The 19,683-nt window shown below is 36.1% G+C and overlaps 1 protein-coding gene across 3 annotated transcripts in view; it reads left to right on the top strand.

The window, feature by feature from the left end:
- PPIL4 (peptidylprolyl isomerase like 4) overlaps positions 1-19,683 on the top strand; it is a 37,870-nt gene that overhangs the window by 5,822 nt on the left and 12,365 nt on the right. For all 3 annotated transcript variants that reach the window (XM_004011404.6, XM_042253589.2, XM_042253590.2), the window contains 8 exons: positions 130-247; positions 900-1,042; positions 1,554-1,650; positions 2,410-2,526; positions 7,830-7,954; positions 9,430-9,496; positions 10,968-11,079; positions 17,229-17,325. In XM_004011404.6, the coding sequence (XP_004011453.3) occupies positions 130-247; positions 900-1,042; positions 1,554-1,650; positions 2,410-2,526; positions 7,830-7,954; positions 9,430-9,496; positions 10,968-11,079; positions 17,229-17,325 (876 nt within the window). The remainder of the gene's footprint in view (positions 1-129; positions 248-899; positions 1,043-1,553; positions 1,651-2,409; positions 2,527-7,829; positions 7,955-9,429; positions 9,497-10,967; positions 11,080-17,228; positions 17,326-19,683) is intronic.

The raw sequence follows: 19,683 nt of genomic DNA, 5'->3' as shown, positions 1-19,683 counted from the left end.
GGTGCCATTTCTATAAAGAAATGGTAACCTTATGTGCTAACTCTAGTGCCCTATATATATAATCCTGGTATGTCTGTATTTCATGTTGAGTGTACTTATATTTTATAACCTTATTATATGTATTTTTAGTCAACTGTATGGTGATCAAGCAAGCTTTTTCGAGGCTGAAAAAGTGCCAAGAATTAAGCACAAGAAGAAAGGCACTGTGTCCATGGTGAACAATGGCAGTGATCAGCATGGATCTCAGGTTAGGAAATGCGTGAGGAGATGAGTTTTGCTGGAGGGCACCCATGAGATTATCTTTTTGAACTATCTAGTAAGGAGAGAATTTCAACCAAAGATATTTGTTAGAATTAAAAAATTCTCAATTCTAAAAATTAAAAAATTCTCCTATGTTAAAAAAATCCTTATTATTTTGTTCTTTTGAATGTAAGGCATATCCTTTGGGAGGAATTTAGAAAATACTGGAAAGTACAAAGAAGAAAATAACATTACCTATAATCTCACAGTTCATAGATCATCACTGTTCAGAGACAGAAAGGCCTGTCCTTGCAGTATTTATTTCTTCTTTCAAAACAGCTCATGTTGAGCACATACCATTCACTGTCACAACATTCCCATTGGAGTAGATGCTTTTTTCCTCAGAGTTTACATGTGAAAAAAATTGAGATTTAGTTTGTTCAAGTATTTTAAACAATTAAGCATCTGTGTATTTATTGATATTTCATGTTTAAACTTGGTGCCTTTCACTTAGTACTAGTAACAGGTGGGTGAGAAACACCAGTAACAAGTACTGAATGCAGTTAATGTAGAGTCTCTTGTAACTAACAGCAGTTTGAATTTTATATATATATATACACACGTATATATTTGCATTTATTAAATGTCTTTTTATATAGTTTCTTATTACAACAGGAGAGAATCTGGATTACCTTGATGGCGTTCATACAGTGTTTGGTGAGGTGACAGAAGGCATGGACATAATTAAGAAAATTAATGAGACTTTTGTTGATAAGGACTTTGTACCATATCAAGATATCAGGTATGGTTACTATTTATTATTAGAATGTACTACAGTGTTTTAATATGTGATGTTTGCCAGGTAATGGGGATGGCATACATAGGACTGGTTTTTGGATAATTCTAAAATGTGAATTAATTGGAGACAATAAGAATCTTTATAATAGAGAAGACCATTACTGTACTAATTATAATTGCTTATGTTAGGAGGAAGTATGAATTCTTTAGGTTTTTAAAAAAATTCAGATTATTGAGAGAGATGACAAGATTACTAAGATATAGCTATTCATATTACATGTTAGCATAATGCAGAGAATTAATATATAATATCAAGCAATCAAAAGCAGTAACACTAACTGTCAAAGTATATCCTAGCAATACCCTTGTGCAATAAAATTTAAGAGCTTATGGATTTTTGGGGTTTTTTTGGGCATTAGGGATACTTAAGATATTTGTTATAATTTTTATAAAAAGTGAAGCATGGATTCTGAAATAATATGAATGTAACATTTGACTTGGATTTATTTTGTAAGGATAAATCATACAGTGATTTTAGATGATCCATTTGATGATCCTCCTGATTTATTAATTCCCGATCGATCACCAGAACCTACAAGGGAACAACTAGATGTGAGTCAAGTCTTCTTATGATTGAATGTACATGTGTATTAATGTTTTACATAGATTTTGGTTTTTACCTTTCTAAAACTTATTTCTCCAGAATGATTATCTTGCTTGATCAGTAATACTAAGCAAAGTTTGCAGTTCTTTTTCTCTTCCATGTAGACACTCATTTTTCTACCTATCTTTTCCCTAATGTTCTTTCTTTAGTTTCTGTTCCACCAGAACAGTCTTGGCTCTGGATACAAATACCTTGAGAAAATGTTTCTCTTACCTCTTAACTCTAGATAGGAGTATAGCTTTAAGACTAAACTACATTGTCAGCTTGTGAGGGAACTTTTCAACTGGGGACACTTTTGAGCCAGGCTGGAATGCAGAAATTTCTGTGGCATAGTGGAGACTTCCCCTCAGATCTTTTAAGGTGTAAATTTCTGCTTAATGAGACTTTCTCAAAGCTGAATTTATCTCTATAGTTAGGATTTAATCCTTAATTTCTAAGATCATTTATCTTCTGTGTTCAGCACTTACTTGGATACCAGATAGTTCTTATATAAATGTCTATTTTAATTTAAAAATAAATTAGAAGCCTAGTTTAGCCCATATTAACGAATTAGCTTAAATCAGTTTTCAGAGGTTTATAAGTTTGTTTCACATTTGTGAAACAAATGTTTTAACAAAGTTGATGGAACTAAGAATAAAACATAATGTCTTATATTTCTTAGATTTTTCTATTTGTATATATATATATGAGTAACTTCTGCCTTACAGAGTGGTCGAATTGGAGCAGATGAAGAAATTGATGATTTCAAAGGGAGATCAGCTGAAGAAGTAGAAGAAATAAAGGCTGAAAAAGAGGCCAAAACTCAAGCTATTCTACTAGAAATGGTAAAGTGATTTCTTTGTTCAAATAGTTGTTCAGCAGTGTGTTCAATACATACTCATTGTGAGTTTATTCCTGACTTTTTGATAGTATTAAAATATTAAAAATTTAGCTCAGAGTTCTTTTCTGGGTGAAATTTTATATGACATCATAACACATATGAAAGTAAACAGTTTGGTTCTACTGTCAGTGTAGTGTCAAATGCATTTTAAACAAATGGGAAGTGGGTATCTAGTTTATAAATATTAATTGGATTTCAGTTGCTTATACTTATCTCAGTTTTAAAGAGTTTCTTGGACTAAATTTTAAGTATAATAGAGAATAATGCTTTGTATATCTCTAGTATTGAGATTAAATAATAGAATAGTAATTATAGGATAAAATAAACCTGGGCAGAAATTGAACACTCTAAAATGTACTCCTTTTCTCTTTTACTAGCAATATGAAATCATTTGGGAAACAGTTATTCAGTACATGATTATTTCACCTACTAGGCTTTTATTCCCATTTCTTATTTTTGTGGAATAGGTATACCTTTCATGTAGTAGATCATCAATTTTGGAATGGATCAGTTAAGTTCAGTTCAGTCACTCAGTCGTGTCCAACTCTTTGCGACCCCATGAATCGCAGCACGCCATGCCTCCCTGTCCATCACCAACTCCCGGAGTTCACTCAGACTCAGTCCATCGAGTCAGTGATGCCATCCAACCGTCTCATTCTCTGTCGTCCCCTTCTCCTCCTGCCCCCAATCCCTCCCAGCATCAAAGTCTTTTCCAGTGAGTCAACTCTTTGCATGAGGTGGCCAAAGTACTGGAGTTTCAGCTTTAGCATCCTTCCTTCCAAAGAAATCCCAGGGCTGATCTGCTTCAGAATGGAATGGATAGCTAATAATTAAGTTTTTATCACTAACATCATTTTATGTAGTAGAGCTTTTCAGTTTCATTATCTGTTTTAAAATCTGTGTTAGCATCACTAGTCTGAAGGAACAAATATTAAAGACTATAATTCAAGAAAACATTACTAAATTTAAAAAGTTAAAAAAAAAAAAGTTAAAAATACAGTTTAATGAACTGTTAATGATCTGTGTTACCTAAGAATTCTGACCCAGAACAGTCAACACCAAGACAAACTCTAAGAAAATTATGGACTTAAAAGAAAAATCTTTTGAACACCTGGCAGCAAGAGTAAGTGACTTACAAGGGAAAGAACATTAGATTATCATTAGAGTTTTCAACAACAAAAAATGGAAAGTTTATGCCAGAATAAAAGGGTTTAACATATTCCGTAAACTTTTTATTTTCAGAGAATTTCAAATTTACAGAAAAAAAAAATGCAGAGAACTTCTATGTACCTTTTACCCAGGTTCATCCTTTTTTTCTTTTTTTTTGGCCACACCACACAGCAAGTGAAACTATGAGCCATGCCATGTAGGGCCAGCCAAAATGGACGGGTCATGGTGGAGAGTTCTGACAAAACATGATCCAGTGGAGAAGGGAATGGCAAACCACTTAAGTATTCTTACCTTGAGAACCCCATGAACAGTATGAAAAGGAAAAAAGATATAACACTGAAAGATGAACTCCTCAGCTCAGTAGGTACCCAGTATGCTTCTGGAGAAGAGCATAAAAATAGCTCCAGAATGAAGAGGCTGAGCCAAAGCAAAAACAGTGCCAAGCTGTGGATGTGACTGGTGATAGGAAGTCAAGTCAAATGCTGTAAAGAACAATATTGCTTAGGAATTTGGAATGTTAGGTCTATGAATCAAGGTAAATTGAAAGTGGTCAAACAGGATGGCAAGAATGAACATTGACATTTTAAAAATTAGTGAACTAAAATGGACAGGAATGGGTGAATTCAATTCAGGTGACTATTATATCTACTACTGTGAGCAAGAATCCCTTAGAAGAAATAGAGTAGCTGTCATATTCAACAAAAAAGTGCAAAATGCAGTACTTGGGTGCAGTCTCAAAAATGACAGAATGATCTCTTATTTGTTTCCAAGGCAAACCATTTTCACAGTAATCCAAGTCTATGCCCCAACCACTAATGCTGAAGAAACTGAAGTTGAACAGTTCTATGAAGACCTACAAGACTTTCTACAACTAACATCAAAAAAAGATGTCCTTGTCATCATAGGGGACTGGAATGCAAAAGTAGAAAGTCAAGAGATACCTGGAAAACAGGCAAGTTTGACCTTGGAGTAAAACATGAAGCAGATCAAAGGCCAACAGAGTTTTGCCAAGAGAACGCACTGGTCATAGCAAACACCCTCTTCCAACAACACAGGAGACAACTCTGTACATGGACATCACTAGATGGTCAATACTGAAATCAGTTTGATTGTTTCTTTGCAGCCAAAGATGGAGAAACTCTATACAGTCAGCAAAAACAAGACTGGGAACTGACTGTGGCTCAGATCATAAACTCCTTATTGCCAAATTCAGACTTAAATTGTCTGGGGAGGCCTTACAAATAACTGAGAAAAGAGAAGTGAAAGGCAAAGTGAAAAGGAAAGATATATCTATTTGAAGGCAGAGTTCCAAAGAATACCAAGGAGAAATAAGAAAGCTTTCCTCAGTGATCCATGCAAGGAGATAGAAGAAAACAATAGAATGGGAAAGACTAGAGATCTCTTCAAGAAAATAGAGATACCAAGAAAACATTTCATGCAAAGATGGGCTCGATATAAGACAGAAATAGTATGGACCTGACAGAAGCAGAAGATATTAAGAGGTAGCAAGAATATACAGAAGAACTATACAGAAAAGATCTTTATGACCCAGATAATCACGATGGTGTGATCACTCGCCTAGAGCCAGACATCCTGGAATGCAAAGTCAAGTGGGCCTTAGGAAGCATCACTATGAACAAAGCTAGTGGAGATGATGGAATTCCAGTTGAGCTATTTCAAATCCTGAAAGATGATGTTGTGAAAGTGTTACACTCAATATGCCAGCAAATTTGGAAAACTCAGCAGTGGCCCCTGGACTGGAAAAGATCTGTTTTCATTCCAGTCCCAAAGAAAAGCAATGCCAAGAATGTTCAAACTACCACACAATTGCACTCATCTCACACGCTAGCAGAGTAATGCTCAAAATTCTCCAAGCTAGGCTTCAACAGCATGTGAACTGAGAACTTCTAGATGTTCATGCTGAATTAGAAAAGGCAGAGTAACCAGAGATCAAATTGCCAACATCTGTTGGATCATCGAGAAGCAAGAGAGTTCCAGAAAAACATCTGCTTCATTGATTATGCTAAAGCCTTTGACTATGTGGATCATAATAAACTGTGGAAAATTCTTCAAGAGATAGAAATACGAGACCACCTGACCTGCCTCCTGAGAAATCTGTATGTAGGTCAAGAAGCAACAGTTAGTACTGGACATGGAACAATGGACTGGTTCCAAATGGGGAAAGGAGTTCGTCAAGGATGTCTATTGTCACCTTGCTTATTTAACTTACATTTAGAGTATGTCATGTGAAATGCCAAACTGGATGAAACACAAGCTGCAATCAAGATTGCTGGGAGAAATATCAGTAACCTCAGATATGCAGATGACACCCTTATGGGAGTGAAAGAGGAGAGTGAAAAAGCTGGCTTAAAACTCAATCAAAAAACTAAGATTATGGCATCTAGTCCCATCACTTCATGGCAAATAGATGGAGAAACAATGAAAACAGTGAGAGACTTTATTTTCTTGGGCTCCAAAATCACTGTAGTTGGTGACTGTAGCCATGAAATTAAAAGATGATTGCTCCTTGGAAGAAAATCTATGACAAACCTAGATAGCGTATTAAAAAAGCAGACATTACTTTGCCAACAGACGTCCATCTAGTCAAAGCTATGGTTTTTCCAGTAGTCATGTATGGATGTGAGAGCTGGACCATAAAGAAAGCTGAGTGCTAAAGAATTGATGCTTTTGAACTGTGGTGTTGGAGAAGACTCTTGAGAGTCCCTTGGGTTGCAGGGAGATCAAACCAGTCAATCCTAAAGGAAATCAGTCCTGAATTGGAAGGACTAATGCTGAAGCTGCAATAGTTTGGCCACCCAAATTGAAGAACTGACTCATTGGAAAAGACCCTGATGCTGGGAAAGATTGAAGGCAAGATGAGAAGGGGATGACAGAGGATGAGTTGGTTGGCTGGCATCACCAGCTCAATGGACTTGAGTTTGAGCAAGCTCCAGGAGTTGGTGAAGGACAGGGAAGCCTCTCATGCTGTAGTCCATGGGGTCATTAAGAGTCAGGCACGACTGAGTGACTGAACTGAGCTGAACATGGCAAGTGTTTTCTTTGACCAGGGTCAAGTGTTTACCCACTGTGTTGGGAGCACAGAGTCTTAGCTACTGGACCACAAGGGACGTCCTCCCCCCCCCCACCACCTTTTAAAAATGTGTTTATCCAAGAGGAGACACTTCACATCATAATCTTGCCTGAAATCATCTCTGAGAATTTTTTAATATATGTATGAAGGAATATTATTTCCCCATCTAAAGGCTCATGGTAAATATACTTTTCTCACAATGAAAATAACAACATCTTTAAATCATGGTTTTATCTCACTGTCACCCTCTCGAGTTCTTCAGTAGAAGGTGGTTTGCTTGGTTCATTGTGGTAGTTGACTATGAAGTTGACTTTGGTTTGCCTGAAGTAGAAGATGATATATGAGGTCAAAAAGCTCAAAACTGTATCCAGGAATTGGTGTTCCATACTGCACAATAATATGGAAAAGAATTTAGCATTACTTACGTAAAAGGCTAGATTCAATGTAATAGTATTTCAAAAATTTAAAAACAAGCAAAATTAAACACTATGTTAGGGATATATACCCATGTGGTAAAACTAAATCTGTAAAGGAATGGCCAAGAAGGAAAACCGAAGGCTCATTGTGGTGAGAGAAGAAGACGGATAATGGAATCAGGGAACATTTTACTGGTAGTTCTTAGGCTGGTTGGCACCATGGGGTCTTTTTATTTTCATGCTACTTAATTTAGATATACTTTTTGTAAATTCTTTAAAAAATAGATCAAGTACTTGAAAAAAGAAAAAATAGAGATAAAACTGGGACTCTAAAGCCAGTAGACTTGGTAAATGTTCACTTTGTGTGAATGCTATGCTTGTTACTGTTAACTGCCAGGAAGAATGGAGTTTTGAATTTTGAAATCTGTTTAGATCTCTTTCCCAGAGCCCACAGTTAATAATGTAAATTTAGATATTTTAGGGAATCAGCAATGTGGGCTAACTTCATGGTATTTATGATGGAAATTAAATAAAGGAGTTGATTTATATTCTTGTTTATTTATCATTTAGGTGGGAGACCTACCTGATGCAGATATTAAACCTCCAGAAAACGTGCTGTTTGTTTGTAAATTGAATCCAGTGACCACAGATGAAGATCTGGAGATAATATTCTCAAGATTTGGGCCAATAAGAAGGTAATCTCTAGAATTAGTGAAAGATTTAGAGAAACTAGGTATTGGTGGTTTTCTAATGACATTTTTGAGGAGTCTGTGAACTATAGAGGAAATTTATACTAAGAGTGTGTTGGATAGTAGGGAAGAAAAACACATATGTATGCGTATGTGTAGATATGTGTGTGTGAATGTGTTATAAATTGATTGCTTTTCTTACAACACATACATTTCAACTCTAAAACAGGAATTGAATGAAACAGTTTAAGTGTAGTTCTATAGTATTTTCAAAAACCTTCTTTAATATTTTAAATGTTTATCTCATTTAAATTCTCCCTAGAATTTCCAGCAACTTATTCCAAAATTAATTTTAATCTAAATTTTCTAAAATTTTCCTTTTGGTTAATTTTGCCTGTGTTATTAATGTAAAAGTTTTGAAGCTAGTATTTCTTTGAGAAAGGGAAGTATTTTATAATTGATTAAAAGTATTATGTTTAGAATTTCCTTTTATTTCATGTTTTTTCTTCTGTGAAGCCATTCTTTATTATTCCTATTGAAAGAAAAATTTTTTTCTAAAAGACTACTTGACTTTATTCTTCCACTCACTGATAGTATATCATCTTTATAAAAAATTCTTATGCTGTTACATCTTATTTTAAAATTTGACGTTATATACTGATTTCCTGCTAAGGAAGATGAGAATTAATCTCTGTTTCTATCCTACCCTGTTCATTCTCCCTGCCTGCTACTTTGGTTATGTCATAGCTTTGGTTAAGTCTTTGTTCAATATTTACATTTTAATATGTACTTATATATTGCAACAGCTGAACCATGTGCTATAATGTGATTGCTTTTCCTTTCACAATTTTTTTTTCCTCTCACAATGTTTTATATCCCTGTTTCCTATCATGTTTTTAAAACGAGGCTTAAGATATATGAGCAAAAAGGGTTAAACCAATTGCGTTAAATTCCACCTTACTGGCTGTTTCACTTGGTTATTAAGATAGATTGGTTCTATGTACTAGCTGTACTTATGGGATTAAATTTGAGCCTTGTTTATATTAAAATTTAAAAAAACCCAAATCAAAAGTTTACTAATGAGCATGCATATATATATGAATGTGTGTGCATTATTCTGTAGTGGCATTAGATAGTCTATAATTCATTTGTATTTGACTAAAAGTAAATTATGATTTAAAAGAATTTTTAGCAGTAATTTCCCTTTGCTAAAGAAAAATTAAATATTTTTGTCTTGTTCTCCAGTGTTTTAGGAATTTAGGATTATAGGCCTGTATAGGGCATTCATAGTAGAATCTAGAAAACTTGGTTACTAGACAGGTCAATTATTTTAGAAAATAATTATTATTTAAGATATTTACAAGAATATAATTCTGTGAATTTAACTTTGCCTTTTAATAATTGGCTTATTTTGGTTTTTACTTTTGAGAAGTAAGAGTGAATGCTCTCTCTTTCTTTCTTTTTCCACACTTAATTTCAAGTTGTGAAGTTATCCGAGATTGGAAGACTGGAGAATCCCTTTGTTATGCTTTTATTGAATTTGAAAAAGTAAGTCATAGTATAGCTATCTTAAATTTGTATTTTTTGTTGTTTTTGTTCTATGATGTTAAAAAGTGCAAAAATGTAGAGAACTTTTTCTAGTCTGTAAGATTAGCAAATTAGTTTGCCTTTTCTTTAGCACCTAAGAAAAATAACTTTAATTATATTTGAATAGAGAATAAGTTTAATATCTGTTAATGTTAGTATATGTACTTTTACTTATTTTGGGTTCAAGATCAACCTGTGTGAATGTATCTAAAACTTTTTTAAAGTTTTAGGTAAAGTCCTTCACATTCTATAAATAAGCTTTCAGTGCTGTTTAGGTAGGTATAATAATTGAGTAGTAGAAAGAAAACTAGTTTGAGTGTTACTATGATCTAGATACTAATTTGAACTCTGTCACTGACCAACTATTCTTTGATATTTGGCAGTTTATTTCAAATTCTTTTTTCTAGGCATTATTTTCCTTATAAATAAAATTTGAGGTTTGGATTAGATAGTACTTTCTAGATCTATAATAGGAACGATAGCTTATATTACTCAAGTAATTTTCTTTAAGCAAGTTTTATGCTCACATTTAGGTCTCATAACTCTAAGATAGGTACTATCCTCCTTTTCTAAATAAGTAAACTGGGACACACAGTGGTAGCCTCATTTTTTTAAAATCGTGCATCTAGTTAATGTCATAGCCTTCTGTACTGCTGTTTTATTTTCAAAGAAATAGTTAATAACTCAGTTAACACTCTTTGTTACAAGTATTAACTACCCATATTTGTAAAATTGTTCAGATTGAAAGCATTGTACTCGTATGTTTAGTGTAATTGTTAAAAAATCATCAAATTTAAATGTGACTTATACAGTGGCTAGAAATATTTGTATTCTAGTTCTTCTCTGTACTTTTCTTCATCTGATAAATAAATGCCAAAGCTGTTACTTACTCTTACTCTGTTACTTACTGTTTGAACTTAGATATGTCTGATGCTGTTCCTACTACTTTGGGCCATTATGCTAGGCTATGTTATTTCTTTTTGTAACTTTGGACTGATGTATGTCCAATAGTAGCTCATCCTGAATTATAATTGTTCCAAAGTATTTGTCACATGCCTTCTGTATTTCAGGCAATAGATACTGCAATAGGCCCTAGGGGTTCAAAATGTATACTGGAGGGTTGAGGAACACAGACACATAACAAATTATACCTAGACACTGTGTCAAGTGTCAGAAATAATATTTACAAGGTACATTGCTGTCAGCAGAAAGGAGATCTCTCTACCTTTAGTTTGCTAGTTTGCTATGAATGTTTTTTTGTCATAGGGTTGTTATCAGAGTTAATTGAGGTAATAGATGCAAAGCATTTGGTGCATAAGTATTCAAATTTTAGTTTTAGTAACAAGGAACTTTTTGTATTTTCAGTGTTTATTCTAGCCACACAAATCTTTTCCATAAAGATTTATGCTTAAGTTTTTATAATTACTCTCAGGAAGAAGATTGTGAGAAAGCATTCTTCAAAATGGACAATGTACTTATAGATGACAGAAGAATACATGTGGACTTTAGCCAGTCTGTTGCTAAGGTTAAATGGAAAGGAAAAGGTTTGTTGTTCATCTTCATTTGTTTCTGTTCTGCTTTGCATTCTTGTGTGTTTGTGTGTATCTCCTTTGACAGTGCTGTTAATTAGAAATGGTCAGAGATGTAACTCCTCCTGTTTGATTTTATGTACCTGCTTTCTAGTGTCTAGGGTGGCTAGGGTGGGTGTGGGGATGTGTGTGGGTGTTTTTAGTTTAAACTAATGAGGAATATATTTTCTACACTGCATTATAAATTACTTATAATTACCCATTGCAGACATGACATGTTTCAAAGTAATTATTATGACATCAGTGGCTTGGTTCTTCTAGATGCAAAACTTTCTTTTGGCCACACCATGCAGTGTGCAGGATCTTAGTTCCCTGACCAGGGATCAATCCTGTGCCATCTGCAGTAGAAGCAGAGTCTTAGTCACTGTACTGCCAGGGAAGTCCATAATGCAAAGGCTTAATTCTTCCTTCTAAAGTTTGTTTGTTTTAGTTATTATATGTGTATAGCTCAGATGGTAAAGAATCTGCCTGCAGGATATAAAATCAACATACAGAAATCCCTTGCATTCCTATACACTAATAATGAGAAAATAGAAAGAGAAATTAAGGAAACAATTCCATTCACCATTGCAATGAAAAGAATAAAATACTTAGGAATGTATCTACCTAAAGAAACTAAAGACCTATATATAGAAAACTATAAAACACTGGTGAAAGAAATCAAAGAGGACACAAATAGATGGAGAAATATACCATGTTCATGGATCAGAAGAATCAATGTAGTGAAAATGAGTATACTACCCAAAGCAATCTATAGATTCAATGCAGTCCCTATCAAACTACCAACAGTATTTTTCACAGAGCTAGAACAAATAATTTCACAATTTGTATGGAAATACAAAAATCCTCGAATAGCCAAAGCAATCCTGAGAAAGAAGAATGGAACTGGAGGAATCAACCTGCCTGACTTCAGGCTCTACTAAGCCATGGTCATCAAGAAAGTATGCTACTGGCACAAAGACAGAAATAAAGATCAATGGAACAAAATAGAAGGCCCAGAGATAAATCCACACACATAATGGACACCTTATCTTTGACAAAGGAGGCAAGAATATACAATGGCGAAAAGACAATCTCTTTAACAAGTGGTGCTGGGAAAACTGGTCAATTACTTATAAAAGAATGAAACTAGAACACTTTCTAACACCATACACAAAAATAAACTCAAAATAGATTAAAGATCTAAACATAAGACCAGATACTGTAAAACTCTTAGAGGAGAACATAGGCAAAACACTCTCTGACATAAATCACAGCAGGATCCTCTATGACCCACCTCCCAGAATATTGGAAATAAAAGCAAAAATAAACAAATGGGACCTAACTAAAATTAAAAGCTTCTGCACAGCAAAGGAAACTATAAGCAAGGTGAAAAGACAGCCTTCAGAATGGGAGAAAATAATAGCAAATGAAGCAACTGACAAAGAACTAATCTCAAAAATATACAAGCAACTCCTGCAGCTCAATTCCAGAAAATAAACGACCCAATCAAAAAATGGGCCAAAAAACTAAACAGACATTTCTCCAAAGAAGACATACAGATGGCTAACAAACATGAAAAGATGCTCAATATCACTCATTGTCAGAATACAAATCAAAACCACAATGAGGTACCATTTCACGCCAGTCAGAATGGCTGCGATCCAAAAGTCTACAAGCAATAAATGCTGGAGAGGGTGTGGAGAAAAGGCAACCCTCTTACACTGTTGGTGGGAATGAAAACTAGTACAGCCACTATGGAGAACAGTATGGAGATTCCTTAAAAAACGAAATAGAACTGCCATATGACCCAGCAGTCCCACTGCTGGGCATACACACCAAGCAAACCAGAATTGAAAGAGACACATGTACCCCAATGTTCATCACAGCACTGTTTATAATAGCCAAGACATGGAAGCAACCTAAATGTCCATCAGCAGAAGAATGGATAAGAAAGCTGTGGTACATATACACAATGGAGTATTAACTTGGCCGTTAAAAAGAACACATTTGAATCAGTTCTAACGAGGTAGATGAAACTGGAGCCTATTATACAGAGTGAAGTAAGCCAGAAAGAAAAACACCAATACAGTATACTAACATATATATGTAATTTAGAAAGATGGTAACAATAATCCTGTATGTGAGAGAGCAAAAGAGACACAGATGTGTAGAACAGTCTTTTGGACTCTGAGAGAGGGAGAGGGTGGGATGATTTGGGAGAATGGCACTGAAACATGTACAATATCATATGTGAAACGAATCGCCAGTCCAGGTTCGATGCATAAGACAGGATGCTTGGGGCTGGTGCACTGGGATGACCCAGAGGGATGAGATGGGGAGGGAGGTGGGAGGGGGGTTCAGGATGGGGAACACATGTACACCCGTGGCAGATTTCATGTTGATGTATGGTAAAACCGATACAATATTGTAAAGTAATTAGCCTCCAATTAAATAAATTTATATTTTAAAAAAATCTGCCTACAATGCAGGAGACCTGGGTTTGGTCCCTGGGTCAGGAAGATCCCCTTGGAGAAGGAAATGGCAATCCATTCCAGTATTCGTGCCTGTAGAATCCCATGGACAGAGGAGCCTCATGGGCTACCGTCCATGGTGTCACAGAGAGTTGGACACAACTAAGTGACTAACACTCACACACGGTACAAAATTGAAAAGATCAGTGAAAAGGAGGTAGAACAAAGTCTCTTCCACTCCTGCCTTCATCCACCCAATTTCCCTTACCAGAGTAACCACAGCTACCTGTTTCTTTTGTAACTTTCCACATATATTCTTTGAATATATCTAATTATACATATATATATATATATATATATATATATATATATATATATATACACACATGTAAAAAAAAGAAAGCACAACTGTTAGTCACTCAGTTGTGTCTGACTCTTTGCTACCCTATGAACCATAGCCTGCCAGGCTCCTCTGTCCATGGAATTCTCCAGGCGGGAATACTGGATGGGTAGCCATTCTTGCCTGGAGAATCCTAGGGACAGAGGAGCCTGTGGGCTGCCGTCTATGGGGTCGCACAGTCGGACACGACTGATGCGACTTAGCAGCAGCAGCAGCCATTCCCTTCGGCAGGGGATCTTCCCGACCCAGGGACTGAATCTGGGTCTCCTGCATTGCAGGCAGATTCTTTACTGTCTGAGCCACTTATTTGATGTTTAGGATTTCATTTCATGTTTTCCCATATATATAACATATTATATATGTGTGTATATGTATATATAATTTTCTCCTTTAAAAAACACACACATATTTATGTTTTTTCCTTTAGAAAAGGAAAGCAAATGGCTACAGGCTATACATAGTGTTTCTGTACCTTGCATTTTTCATTTAACAATATATCTAAGATATAGTTTGTATCAGTATATAAAGTAACAGTTTATTCTTTTCAGTGCTGTATAGTGTTTGATTGAATTATGTATCATAATTTATTGAACCAGTCCTGTTAAAGCACAGTCAAGTTTCTAATCTTATTCTTCCATGTACTATGTGCTCTTCCTATACATATTGACATTCCCCACAAATGCATATATATGTCAAACAAATTCCTCCTAGTAGTAGCATACAAAACTTAGGTAGAATCTGTGTATACTGAAATAATATGGGTTTTTGATCACTGATGCAGTGTTTTTAAAAGATTACACTTTGTCAGTTATTCACTATGTAATGCTAAATTTTACTAGGAATTCTAGGATTATTTTCTTTTTCTGTATAACACTCCATTTCTCATGGTTCTTATGAATGTTTTCTCCCCACACACACATGTGATAATTGCAGCTTTGTGGTCAAAAGAATCAAATAAGTACATTCAGGAAATATAGACAAACACTGACCTAATGCGTTATGGTTCTGGTCCCTTAGTACTGCCAAGTACCTCTTCTGTGGAGCTCTTTTCCTAGAAAGCTAATTTGTCATTTGGGATACATATGAAACAAATATAATTATTCATTACAGAGAGGGAACTTGAAACAGAATCTTGTGAAGTGATTTACCCACGGTCAGGTTTACCCAGATTTAAACCAGCCCTGAATCTAAATAGTTTTTTTTTTCTCTCTCTCAATTTTCTTTTCTTCCTAACCCATCTACCCACTTTAGAAATAATACTGCCTTCCTTAGTAGTTTCAGTGTAGTTTATTTACAGTAAAGTGTCATAGGAGACATGCTTCAGTTTCTTGTGTGCTATCATAAACATGTAATTTGTTGTTAATCTCAGTTCATGTTGAGATAATTTTATGTATTATGTTTTCACAATTAAAAAAATGAGTGGTATCCTATGCCCTGGGCTTCCCAGGTAGCTTAGTAGTAAAGAATATGCCTACCATTGCAGGAGCTGCAGGAGACTTGGGTTTGATCCCTGCATCAGGAAGATCCCCTGGAGGAGGAAATGGCAACCCACTCCAGTATTCTTGTCTGGAGAATCCCATGGACAGAGGAGCCTGGCAGGGTACAGTCCATGGGGTCACAAAGAGTTGGATACGACTGAGCAACTGAGCACACATCCTCTGTACCATTCATGGTGCTAAATGAATGCACCTTGTGTGCATTTTCCTTGTGTGGTGATTCCAACAGCTCTGTGAAATGTTGATATTATTTTCAGTACCTAAATGAAGAGCATTTCAGAGAATTGAAGTTTCTTACTTACGACTTCTCACTAGAGTCAGAATTTGAATCCAGAATTTGTAACTTTAATCTGTTGCTCCTTCTATACTTCATCCATAGTGAGACTTCTAATGGCAAGCACATGGCAGACACCTTTTCAGGATGAAACCATGCCTATTTGTTACAATTACCAGTGTTTTAACTCTTTATGGTTGTTTGTTACACATTTAACTGAAACATTGTCTGCTGGCTATTTCTATTTCTAGAGCCTCTGAAATTGCCAAATAGATTAATCTTGTCTTTGATGCTTACCCCTCTTTTTACTGTTTTTCTCTTTTGTTTAAATACCTCATGACAGTCAAGGTGTATATAGGTTTCTCAATCAAAACACCTGCATACCTCAAGTCGGCTTTATTTGCACATGCAATCTTGGACCCTTCTGTAGCAGGCCTTCCCCTCTGGAAACATTTCCTCACAGTGGTTGAGGGGATGGGTCAGGCAGGTTAGTCAGCAGGTCTAGGACATAGACAGGAGCTGGATCCTCATCTGATAGAGACTAGGTTTGAGAGTAGAGAGGATACATGGAATGCGCTCTCCTTTCATGCCGTGTTACAGTCTTCTTTTTCTGAAGGAATTGTTGATTTCATTTTTGGTCCTTGAAAACAGTAACGGTGCTCTTAAGAATTTCAAGGCAGAGACAGTTTATCTTTGGTGCTCTCTTCAACCCTTCCCTCTCACGTCTCTTTAGTGAAAATCTACATTTCCTGCTATCCTCTATTTGCTTGGTGCTCTGTTGAGATTTTGAGCAGTGTCTCTTGACAAATCAGAAATCTTTAAACTCTCACTTCTAAACGTATAAGCCTCTTGGATCTCAAGTACAAGTCCTAAGCCCTCAATTTCCTGTGGGCCTAATATTCTCAGACTTAATGGCTCTACTTAAACCCTGCATTATTTTCCAGTGGTTGTATTCTTTGTATAATTTGGGATTTGAAAATTTGGTGTTGTAATATTCATATATATCATTAGGGGGCAGCATATCACTACCTAACTAAATGGATTTCTGATTTCAGTTAAAATAATGGTGAAGAATGAATTACCATGATTCTTTTGTTTTCTTCTCAGCCTTTTATATACTCTGATATATGTGCTTCATTGCTCATTTGTGTCCGACTCTCTGTGACCCCATGGACTGTAGCCCACCAGGCTCCTCTGTCCATGGGATTCTCTAGGCAAGAATACTGGAGTGGGGAGCCATTCCTTTCTCCAGAGGGTATTCCCAACCCAGGGGTCGAACCATGGGTCTCCTGCATTGCAGGCGGATACTTTACCGTCTGACTACCAGGGAAGGCCCCCGCCCCCCCACCGCCGCTCCCCCGCTGCCCCCACCTCGATATATATGCCACTTATAAATTAGTTCTTATGTATTATACCTCTTACAGTTGTTACTCTTGATTAATCAGGTGATTTTTCTAAGCTCTTTTTTCTTTTTTAAATAGGTGGGAAATACACCAAGAGTGATTTCAAGGAGTATGAAAAAGAACAGGATAAACCATCTAATTTGGTTCTGAAAGATAAAGTAAAGCCCAAACAGGAGTATCCTTCACAAGAACTAGTTGGTCCATATGTGTTGACCTTCTGCTCTGGAGAGTACAATGTGATATTTTATGAAAAGACTATAGAAAACAAGGTACCTGAATCCAGATGCTCTGTGACAAAATCAGTTTATCTCTTTTCACCATTTTATATATGTATACTTTGTTTCTTCAGTATATTCTTTGTGGTGGGGAGAAAGTTAGGGTTGAGAAATTTTAAGCCTAATTCTTTTACCTCCCTATACTTAGGTTAAGGTTAATACTTACTTTCAGAAGATCTGCAGGTAAGAGTTGTATTTTATATATATAATCTTAATGTTTCAAATTTCTCACAGTCAGAAATTTCTTTATGATAGCTAAGCTAAACCTTTGTGGTGGTGGTGTTTAGTCACTAAGTCATGTCCGCCTCTCTGTGACCCCGTGGACTCCAGTGTGCCAGGCTGCCCTGTCCCTCTTTCTGCAGGATACACTGTCGGTCTAGCAGCACACACATCCTGCTGTGTGCAACAATTGACTTCTGTAGGATTAAAAGAAATCCAAAGACTTGACCCTTTATAGATTTGTCCAAGTTTTAGGTTGAGAAAAGTAAGAAGCAATGAAACATACTTTTCATATGATGTCATTTTAATTTGTTCATTGATACTCCCCTTATAAACCTATCACTCCACACCGTGGTTATTTCTTTTGCAGTTCTTTCTGGTGAATGGTTTCATTGTTTCCTAGCTTCTATTGGTGTTTTAGGGATACTCTTTCCCCATACTGTGTAAACATTTTTTTCTCCAGGAATTCATCAAGGAAAGATGAATATCAGATTGACCTGTTGTGTATTTATTTTTTATCGTATTGGCTGTCTGCAGTGCCGGCCAGAGTCAGACACGACTGAAGCGACTTAGCAGCAGCAGCAGCAGTACACAAAGCGTTGTAAGGTGTTAGAGCTGGATAATGTCTGGAGTGTACTGACATAATCAGCACAAGGGAAGCTTTCACATGTAGACAAACCAGACAGTAAACTAAGAGTGGTCTGAAAAGATGAACATTTGAGGGCGTGTAATTGAAATCTTAGACTCATAAAAGGTATGGATAGATACACTTGAGGTTTATTCACCAAATCTTCGAAATTAAATTGAGGCAAATCACTAGAAACTGCAGTTGAAAGAGGGGTGTGTGTAGGACAAATGAAAAGAAGGTCACCGTGCAGTGTAAAGTAGAAGGAGCATCTTCTGCCCATGGGTGTTCAGGCTGAAAAGGAAGGCTACCTAGTCTAAGAGTGTTTTACATTCAAGGTGATAGATTGCTAAAAGTCAAGAAAGAAACTAGGCATGCTTAAGAATCAGTACCCAGCCCAGTGCTGTCTAACGAGACTTCTGCAGTGATGGAGACATGCTGTATCTCCCCTCTCCAGTGCGGCTGCTAACCACATGTGGCTAGCGAGTGTCTGAAGTGGAATGAGGAACAGGATTTTATAGCTTGTTTGATTTTCATTCATCTAAATCTAAGCCACTGCCCATAGCTAGTATCAAACAGTGTTGCTTTAACCCTTTGATGTTGATACAGAAGACAGGCATGTCCTGGTGCAAACCACGTGTTCAGAGAAAGAATATTGAACAAGAAAAAGGAATTCATGAACTTGGCCTAGTGGAATGATCTTTATGTTCTTGGTAATTGATAGGTTTCATTTTAGCAAGACATTTACTGTCTCAGGTACAGTAATAGAGGGACAAAACATATGTTTTCATATATATTTTCACATATATTTATTATTATGGTGAACAAGGGGGATTCTGAAGATATCTAAGTACTGATAGTCAGAAAGACATGGGATGTACTTTATAGATCATGAGAGAGAAATTGCTATAAAACTATTAATAAGATTCAAAAATAGAAGTAGAAGAGGGAAGTTTAACTTTGCTAGACTAGACCTTGGGAAGTAGTTGGAGAAAAGAGGTCAGGGGGATCACAAAATAGGATTTTGGAGAGATTTGACATCTTCTAAAAGTCTTGATGATAGTAATGAGTAGAAGATAGTGGATGAGCTAGGAAAGAAGAGATATAATGAGTGTCTTAATATTACAAGTAATTAGCCAATACTTATTTGGTTGTTACATGCCCAGAGAAGTTTAGCTATGAAACATGCCCCCTGCCCATGGGGACCTTGTGTTGTATTTTGGAGTTGGGGGGAAGAACAGACATTAAATAATCACCATTAATTAAATATGTCTAGAATGTTGCAAAGAAGTGCATCTGTGGGATAGTTCAGTTAGTTCAGTTCAATTGCTCAGTCGTGTCTGACTCTTTGCGACCCCATGAACCGCAGCACGCCAGGCCTCCCTATCCATCACCATCTCCTGGAGTCCACCCA

The sequence above is a fragment of the Ovis aries genome, chromosome 8 (genome assembly GCF_016772045.2).
Source record: "Ovis aries strain OAR_USU_Benz2616 breed Rambouillet chromosome 8, ARS-UI_Ramb_v3.0, whole genome shotgun sequence".
Lineage (NCBI taxonomy): Eukaryota > Metazoa > Chordata > Mammalia > Artiodactyla > Bovidae > Ovis > Ovis aries.
The sequence above is the reverse complement of the archived record's forward strand: the minus strand, read 5'-3'. Positions and strand labels throughout refer to the sequence as shown.